The sequence below is a fragment of the Mytilus trossulus genome, chromosome 9 (assembly GCF_036588685.1).
Source record: "Mytilus trossulus isolate FHL-02 chromosome 9, PNRI_Mtr1.1.1.hap1, whole genome shotgun sequence".
Lineage (NCBI taxonomy): Eukaryota > Metazoa > Mollusca > Bivalvia > Mytilida > Mytilidae > Mytilus > Mytilus trossulus.
Window position 1 is genome coordinate 25,316,093 of NC_086381.1, and position 9,718 is coordinate 25,325,810.

A 9,718-nucleotide genomic window follows, 5' to 3' on the forward strand; every position below is an offset into this window, starting at 1 on the left:
TTTTACTTTCGATTTCAATTTTCGGAAATACTAGTGAAGAGCTGTCTTCTTTTAACAATTATTCTGGTTAAGCTGTGAGAAATTTTATAAGATGTTATGACATTTTGATTTATCTTCAACGAGAGCCGTGATGGACTCGAACTATCAGAGTAAAATAGAAATACAAAGTGCAGTGAACTCTCAAAATGTCGAGGAGCTTCTTCAGTTGTGTACAAATCCTGCACACAAAGAAGCAGTTTTAAAATATAACGAATCCAATGGGAGGAAATTAATTCATTATGCGGCTTCTTTCGGTTCCCTAGGATTATTGAAATCTTTAGTTGACTTGGGTGCAGATCTAAAATCTACAACAAACGACTTTGATGGTGGTCAAAATATATTACACATAGCATGTGAAAACGGTAAGTTGAACATTGTAGAGTACGTACTCCAGACCGTGCGAGAAAATTCATTCAGAAACACCTTAACAAAGGACTACTCTGGGAAAAATCATAAAAGTGCATTATATTATGCAGCAAAATCAGGATGTGAAGATATAGTACGACTTTTAAAATCTGCTGGATTAAACATAAACGAACAATTCCCTAATAAGAAAACAGCACTATATACCCTGATAATAGAAAATGAATATGCAGGAGCTGAGATTTTGTGTCGAAACGGAGCCAACCCAAGCATCGGGATTGTGGGCAGAGGATTGCAATCTATTCATTATATGGCCGAACGAAAAGAGGGCAACAAATTTTTGCCATTACTTCTGAAATACGGAGCAAACGTTAACGAACCATGGGGTAGAAAACCATACGGTCAACAACCTCTTTTCATTGCAATAAAAACAGGAATGGAAGGTAATGCAAAAATACTTTTAGAGGCTGGAGCGAATGTGTCATTTCGTGGAAAACCATCTGACAAAGCAATTGGATGGATAGGCTCCTTTTGTTTTGCAGCTATGAAATGTCCATCCCTAATTCCAGATTTTTTGAAGTACAGAGCAGACCCAAATGAAGTACACGAACAAAGCGGTAAATCTGTACTGCTTCTTGCTATGGACAATCATGCCCGTAAAGATGACGTAATAGCTTTGATCAAGGCTGGAGCTAGTAAAGGGAGACTCGGTAAAACGGCCATACAGTGCTGTAAATCATACGGTAAGTTATAGAGATTTGTAAACACAGGAAATTATAGTATTGACATTCTTTTGAACCAATTTGTTTTTTAACTAAGCATTATAAAAAAGATTAATTGCAAAGATGACATTACATTCATTTGTCCCTTATTTCTTTAAATTTGTATTTACACTGTATTATAGATCAAATATATGCGTTCAGTGTATGTTGTTTTGTTAATATCTCTTTTGATGGAGTTAAGCAATTTTTATCAATAGTCTATAGTGTGTCTTTTTTTGTTGGGGGTTTATGTTGTGATGTTATACTTTTGTTTCAGATCAGGGTGAATGTTTGGTTCAATTACAGCGTTAAACCCGCTGCAATTTGATGCACATGTCATAAGTCAGGAATCTGATGTTCAGTAATTGTAGTTTGTGATGTGGTTTATAAATGTTTCTCGTTTCTTGTTTTTTATATAGATTATACCCATTGTTTCCCCGTTCCCCGTTATTTTGGGGGCCTTTTATAGCTTGCTGGGCAATGTGAACCATGGCACCGTGTTGAAGACAGTACTTTTATAATTTGTGGTTTGGATGGAGAGTTGTCTCATTGGCACTCATACGACACCTTTTTAAATCTATTGTGTCTAGCATTGAGTGAAGTGCGAATGAACTAACATAGTCACAAAAACGGAGATGAGAGTGATAAAAAAAAACTCCAACTTTTGACCCTTGCCGCACTTAATTTTTTTTTAATAAATTGTACTGCTTTCTATCCTCACGATGCAAATGTTTTGGTACATGTTTGGATATTTTTGTCCGTTTGTAAATCATACCATATGATATCTCTGTTTAATATATTAACAGTAACGTCTAAACTATGTACTTTATACATGTGGTTTTCAGTGGATATTATATAAAATATATAAAACTTTGTTTAATTAAAAGCATTTTTTTTTATTTTCAAAATTGGCCCCTAAAATCAACTCGAAAATAAAAAATCATTACAAAAGAGGGACGAAAGATACCAGAGGTACGGTCAAACTCGAAAAATTAACTGACAACACCATGGCAAAAAAAAAAGACAAACAGACAAACAACAGCACACAAGACACAAAATTAGAAAATTAGATACCAAGCAACACGAACCCAACCAAAAACTGGGGGTGATCTCAGGTGCTCTGGAAGGGTAAGTAGATCCTGATCCACAAAAGAGTGTCTGGTTGTGGCTTACGCCACATAAAAAATATTCAAAAAAAAAACACATTATGAATAGAGATAATGAAGCGAAATACCAGTGAAGAATGGGTAAACGAAAAACACAATACAACCCTAACAAACAGAGATGACACTATTTTTCAATTTACCGTGATTCATAATAATCATATCAGCCTTCATTATCACTTAAGCACTGACATATATCTTTGATCATTTAAATTATACTGCAAATGTTATCAAGATACTTATATTATATGAATAATTACCATTTTTATTTCTCCTCTTTTGCAAGTTGTCTTATTTGCAGAAAGCAATTCATTGAATTGACAAAACAAATCCATCCTGTTTGATTTTGAATGTTTGAAAACAATTGGAACTCGAGTTTATGATATAGCTTTGACATATATTAATATAGTTTGCATCAGTTTTGGAGTATTGTTATCTAACATATATATACTAAAGATCGTAAATTGATGCATCGCTGCCTGACTTTTTAGGCGGTTAACATAATTTTGTTCTTTTATATTCATAGTAATTGTCATCGATACTATATGCTGCATTTTGTTTATTTCCATCTCAATAAAGTCAGCTACATATACAATGTACATCTTTCATTTGTGTGCTACCGACTTAACCTACATTATTCAACAAAAGCATAAACTGATGCTGATTATTTCAGGTCAGCTGTGCTTATTCCGCAAAGCAGGTATTTCTGTAAATATCATCGAAATACAACACAATGTGTCGACACTAGGACTGCTGCTAAACAATGCTTCAAATGCCACTTCTTCAAAATTATCACAGATCGTTACAGAATTATTATCAGAAGGAGCCAATCCGAACATGATACCACAGGAAGAAGATTCACCTCTGATCATATCTGTAAGGAAAAAAATGTCGGATGTTGTAGATATGTTGATTAAGCACAAAGCTAACGTGAACCACCTTGGGAAAAACGGATACACTGCTATCCATGTTTGTTGTGAAAATGGTAAGTTAGTCATTGTCTAATTAAGTGTATTTAGCTTCGTGATGTTCTTATTTACGAAAATCTGTTGTTAATTTCATGCGTTTGTGACATTTTATGTTAATATGATGTTCTTTTAGTTAGAAAATATCAACAGATGACCACAGTGTCAGTTTACCCAGTTGATTCAAAATACTAAATCTTATGCCAGTAAATATTATGATCATGTAACAAAGTAAAATTAAAACAAAATATATTCATTATGATTTGCAATAGATGAAAGATATCAATAAACTTATCATATTACCACATCTTCTTTTTTATTTAGATACCAGAATTAAAATTTCATATTCGAGCTAGTCGAGTGTTTAGTCTACAAAGACTCAACAGTGACGCTCGAATGATTTTTTTTTAAAAAAGGCCAAATAAATTTAAATACTAAGTTGAAGAGCATTGAGGACCAAACATTTCCAAAAGTTTCTCCAAAAGCTTGAAACTACAGAATAATAAGATACTTTCAACCCTAACATATTAATTATGTTGGTTTTTTTTTTAACAATAATTGCATATAATTTGATGAACTACTTTTTGTTAATAATCATGTCGATTTAGTTTATTAGATCTTCTAAATGTAGATCAACCTCATAAATTAATATGAAAGATTAAACCTTTGAAAAGAATCCATATATCGAAAACTGTTGGCATGTCATGAATAGAGAATAAAACTAACAATCAGAGGGCCAGCAGTAGTAGTTGATGGCCATCGGCTGTTATATCTCTTTGGTCGTGTTGTTGTCTCTTTGACCTTACCCTAGACGTTTTATGAATGTTTAAACTATATAAATATAATGTTATACAGTAAGATTTGTTTTCAGTGCTTGATGCCAGTTCCAGGGAAATTAGTTACATACTGATTGAGGCTGGATCTGATATGAATAAGCCTAATGAAGAAAATGTCTATCCGTTAGAGTCCTTACTGAAGTGTAACCCGTTAGCTACTAGTTACTATTCAGGAAGCCGTTTGCTGTCTGATGGATCAATTGCTACTATTGAAAGTTTTTTGTCGAAAATGTTGGAAAATGGTGTAGACCCAAACTGTAACAGAAATAGCAAGTCATCTCCTCTTGTGATTGCCATAGAAAGAGGATTGGGAAACGTTGTTACTCTTTTAATTGAAAAAGGAGCGAATGTCTTGTATACAGATGGTAAAGGTGAAACGCCTTTCAGCACCTGCTTAAAATGTAAGATATCAGAAGCTGTTTTCACTGCAAGAATCTTTAGAATGTCAAAAGTACTTTGTCGTGATATGTATGATAAGATCATTTAAAAAAAAAACACTTACTCAATGAGTTAAGCAAAACCTATTTTAAAAATGGTCACAATACATGGGTCACATTTTATTACACTCTAATGACTTAAACACCTTTATTTTTCCTTCATCAAACTTTGATCTTTGATAATAGTCCAAAACACGTTACAAAAAAAGTTTTGGTATTGAACATAATAAAGATTTTAGTAGAATTTTTCATGAAATCTTAATACAATAAATTTACTGATAACTTCTCTATAAAACATCCAATGATAAAACCCTCTTGTTATAATACTATTAAGAATTACCCTTTCCTTATGACGGTGTTATGCCTTTCCAAGCAAGTTTTCAATCTTTTTATTTATCTTAAAATAGTCCTTATTTACATTACAGTGACATCTACAAATAGAGATGACATTATGAAAGCATTAATAGATAAAGAAATTCCTTTAAATGATGTATGTAGTGACGCAGGGTATCCACTGAATCTTGTCCTAGAAAGGAAGTTTGACAACAGTGTGGTAGAAATGATGCTTAAAAAAGGGGCCAATCCAAATTTGGTTACACCTGGAAAATCTTCCGCATTGATGCTAGCTATAGCAGACGACCGTTTCAAGGTGTCATGTGATCTTATGAGAGCCAGTACTGACGTAAACTTTACAAATGACACAGGAGAAACAGTATTTGGTCTTTTTGCACGTATGTTAATATTTGTTCAAAAAGTGCACGACTTTTAAATTTCACATTTAGTCGTAAAGATTTTCAATTGCATGAAAACTTAACTATTTATGTTACAATTACCAATCTGATGAAAACTGTCGGTAAACAAAATAAGAAGATGTGGTAGGATTACAACTGGGGCAACTATCCGCCAAAATTCAAATGGAGCATGGCCTTGAACAATTAAACAAACCATACAGTATAGTCGGTTATACAAGGCCCGGCTAATCCAATTAGAAGACTAACATACACACTATTAACAATACAATGTACGGAAATCAAATATGACAGACATGAGTTGTTTCAGATATTTTTGCACTTTTTTCTTGAGAGTTGACCGCATACTTCAATGGTTATTTAGATGTAGATGAGTAAGACAAGTTATGTATTATAAACACTATGATTGCAATTTAGAAATGCATGCAACAATACCTTTAATTGTTTTGTTCTCATTCTTGTTTCAAATACAAATAATCAGTATAAAATAATCAATAGAATATTACCAATAAAATGTGACCATGATAATTATTCAAATTTGTAGCTTACGATTGAAAAAATCTTTATTCTCTTTACTAATCTTTCAGTGAAAGTAAAGGAAAAGCTGGGAAAACAACATCTTGATAAATGTCGAAGTACTGGTGAGATATTAAGAGATGATATAGAAAGTGTTTCAATTGATATAGAAACGTTGTTATCGCATTAAAAAAAAAATTACATGCATATGATATCATTCTACAGTAGTTTGCCTCTATGCAGTTCAACATTTATTTTCAAATAGTTTGTTTCCCAAATTGCATCATTTTGTGTAAGCTGGTGTCTACATATCGCCATGTGAATCATATAATGACGTATTGTGGACGTATTTTGAATTGGTAAAAGTGGTAAATATTTAAATCATACTCTTTTAAGCGTAATATCATAAATATTTGACTATGACATAAAGCATAAAAAGGTTATCTAGGAAATAAATGTACGTACACGAGGAGTATATAAATTGTATAGTGTTTGCCTTGAATCTAAGTTATGTTTGGAAATATTCTTTTCACTTATAAGAAGTGAGTTATTTTTAAAATTATATATTTTCTTTAACTTTCTTCATTTAACATTTTAAACCAATCTTTTGGGATTGTGTATCTTAATTTTGAGAACTAAGCCAATCAAGTTGATTTTAACTTATAATAAGTTTTTCCATCAATAATATTATTTTTCAGTCTTGGAAAAGAAAGGCAAACATGCTTAATCATAATAGAGAAATCTTTTAAAACAAAAACAAAATCATCGCTTCAACATGAAGCATGTCATATGTCACATCTGTTAAAAAATGTATCTTTGAATATGAATTTAAAGCATAGTTTATTTACAAAATAACGTTTTTTTATCTGGTACAATTTGTAGGTAAGCTTGAGAATTACTTATATCATTCAAAGTGAAATAACCGTTTTTATCTCGATGAACATATGTTGGATGTTTATATTTGCCACTATGTATACTTATTTTTGATTGCATTTCCCCTCAGAAATTACAAACAACAGGTCAAGAACTATAGTATTTAAAAGCTTTCTTGAGTTTGGTGTTGAGATAGACAAACCAACGAAATCTAACATTCATCCGCTGTTGGTAGCAGTATGGCTTTGTAATGAGGAAATAGTAAACACGATATTAGAGAGAGGTACAACTGTTGATGATGATCGGTTTGTTGCAATCTTGGCAGCAGCTATAAGACGTGATCAGACTGAGATAGTAAAACTGATGCTTAAATCAAGGCCTTGTGTAAACCACAAAATAGCACTCAAAAGAAAAAAAGCACTTGTTGATGGTATGATATTTGATTGCATAAACGTTTTTAAAACTATATTTTTTTCATAGATTTTGTTTTTAATTTATATCTGGTTAAATTAGTTAGTACACTTATTGAGTGATATATCAGCTTTATATCAAATTCCCATACTAGTTTTCATTAAATTTTTATATCGTCGATTTTTACGCCATGGTGTTACCGCTTACATTTTGCAAAATAGTTTTATTTATCGATAGCCTGATAATTAACACTTATAAAAGAGGCAACATATACCAAAAGGATATTCAAACTCAGAATTCGAAGACAAACTGACATTGCATCGACAAAAATTGAAATACAACTAAAATATCACATATAATTTTGATATCAGTGAATGAAGTTTCAATTGTTTCATGACAATAACTTGAAAATTAATTATTTAACAATACATAACGTTTAAATCGAATAAACATAAACTAATAAATTTGAAAAGCATTCAAATTACACTATTTTAATTGAAAATGTTACCAACAGCGTCTCAATTTTTTTATGTTCATAACGTAGGAGGTTCCAGTGAAAAATACACGAAGATTTCTTCATCGTCATCTGTGGTATCGGAAAGCCCTTCTTGTTCCATAAATGATACCGTTTTAAATATGGTTTTAAGAGATATGCCAGAATTGTCCATCGATCAAAAAGAGCAATTTGTAAATCTTCTTCTTGAATATAAAGCCGATCCTAATCTGGTTGAAGAAGGTAGACATTCGCCTCTGTTGCAAGCGGTTAACCTTGGAGCGTCAAAAATAGTAAAGGCTCTATTGGATGCAAAAGCCAATGTAAATCATAAAGGGAAAGAAAACAACACACCACTGCATGCACATTTCGTAGTTTTTGGTAAGTATTTTTATATAATATCTTTGAAAACATATCTAATAATAAACGATAATTGATATATTTTTTTAGTCTTAAATCTTGTCACTACTTTAAGATAAATATATATGGTTTATAGATTTGTATATGAGTTTGATGTTTCTTCAGCACGTTCTCCATTTCTATTTCCATTTTATTTTCAAAGGATAAGGAAATATGTCAAACATTGGTCCAAGATTTTAAAGGACACATTCTATAGGTCAGCATAGATGAAATTATATGTGTTCTTTTCATAGAAGTCAATGTTCTTTAATCTTGTTTGTATTGGTCAATAACTAAAGGAGATAAAGAGAAATGGGACAAACAAAAAAGACAATTAGTCGTTAATCATGTTCATTAAGTGTTATTTGCAACTGGTCTTCGACATAACTTTGTTGGAAAAGATTAAGAGTAATGAGTACATTCCGCTGATACACTGTGTAAAGAGTAAGCCTTTACGGGCATAACGAATCAATTTAGATATAAAAGCTATACAATAAGTCGGATAGAAAGTTACTGATAAGAAATGAAAAGTTGACATTTCGGTCAGGATTCTAGTGTGTCAATATTGTGTTCTGCAATTTCCATTTCTGTATTCGATCTTTTAATTAAGCATGGTTAATAATATTGTAGCGACTGAATTATCAAGAACATGATGTAGAGGTTATTCAGAAGTCTCAGTTTTGCTGTAAATTCTAAGAAATTCAGTCACAGATAACATATAAAGATTTGCATACAAAATCAGTGTTGTGTATTTGGTTGTTAGTTTGAACAACAATATATGTTTGTTAGGGAAGGATAATAAAAGTATGTCCGCAACCAAGGGTTATCGAGTGCATGTCTTGCGTCTTAAATTTTGAAAGCGATTCTGAATGCATGACTGATCGACCAACTTTGATCCATTCAGATAAAGTTATAGTTTTGGATTCACCGAGTAAGCTCTTTAGGTTTTTTTTGGCATAGTCCTTAACTACATCCATTAGTAAAATGAAGTTCTTGGTGTGTTTCGGAACATGAAATAGTGTTCCTTTGACCAGGAAATCGCAAAGTTGTACATTGTTTACGATCATGTAGTTATTAATAATGGGACGACACTTGTATTGGGATTATGATTATAGAGCAATGGAAGTTTCCAATCACTTCATTGCGCGTTAAGATCTCTTATACCTGCCTTTGGATAGAATACTTGGATGTACATGTATGTGTCATGAAGGGTTTTGTTTCGTTTTTGATTAATCAGGAATGTTGGATGCAAATAAATGGAGGATACAATGGTTAGCGTTCAAACTCTTTTGTCAAATGTAAATTAAAACAAACTGTTATTTCCCGTCCTTAGAAGTAATTTGCATTAATTTATCAAACCTCCATTAGACAAATATCTACAATTATTTGCAACAAATCCATACTTTAAGAAATTTGAATCATTAACGGCAATGTGTATGGTATCTTAGAAAAGGTAATTGAGTTATGATGTTGGTATGGAATGTTTAGTTCCAGTACAGGGAAGGTTTCTTGAACAGAAGATCGAAAACCACCGACAGACATGTTCTGAATTGCAGATCTTATATAAAAAAAAAGAACATGTGGTCTGATTGCCAATGAAATAACTCTCCACAATAGACAAAAATGACACAGAAATTAACAAGTATAGGTAACAATACGGCCTTCAGCAAAGCCTATACCGCATAGTCAGTTATAAAAGGCCCCGAAATTACA

At 32.0% G+C, this 9,718-nt stretch overlaps 1 protein-coding gene across 1 annotated transcript; it reads left to right on the plus strand.

Moving 5' to 3' along the window:
- On the plus strand, positions 1 to 8,658 carry LOC134684419 (ankyrin-3-like). Its single transcript, XM_063543703.1, has 8 exons — positions 1 to 1,145; positions 3,000 to 3,311; positions 4,163 to 4,528; positions 4,990 to 5,295; positions 5,901 to 5,954; positions 6,833 to 7,132; positions 7,658 to 7,987; positions 8,636 to 8,658. Exons 1-8 carry the CDS (start codon positions 131 to 133, stop codon positions 8,656 to 8,658), a joined length of 2,706 nt encoding a protein of 901 aa, XP_063399773.1. The 5' UTR covers positions 1 to 130.
- Positions 8,659 to 9,718: the final 1,060 nt, after the last annotated feature.

Coding starts and splice junctions, on each gene's coding strand:
- LOC134684419 (XM_063543703.1), top strand. CDS start 131: ATGGACTCGAACTATCAGAGTAAAATAGAAATACAAAGTGCAGTGAAC. Junction 5,955..6,832: donor TGATAAATGTCGAAGTACTG/GTGAGATATTAA, acceptor ATTTCCCCTCAG/AAATTACAAACAACAGGTCA. Junction 7,133..7,657: donor AAAAAAAGCACTTGTTGATG/GTATGATATTTG, acceptor TTCATAACGTAG/GAGGTTCCAGTGAAAAATAC.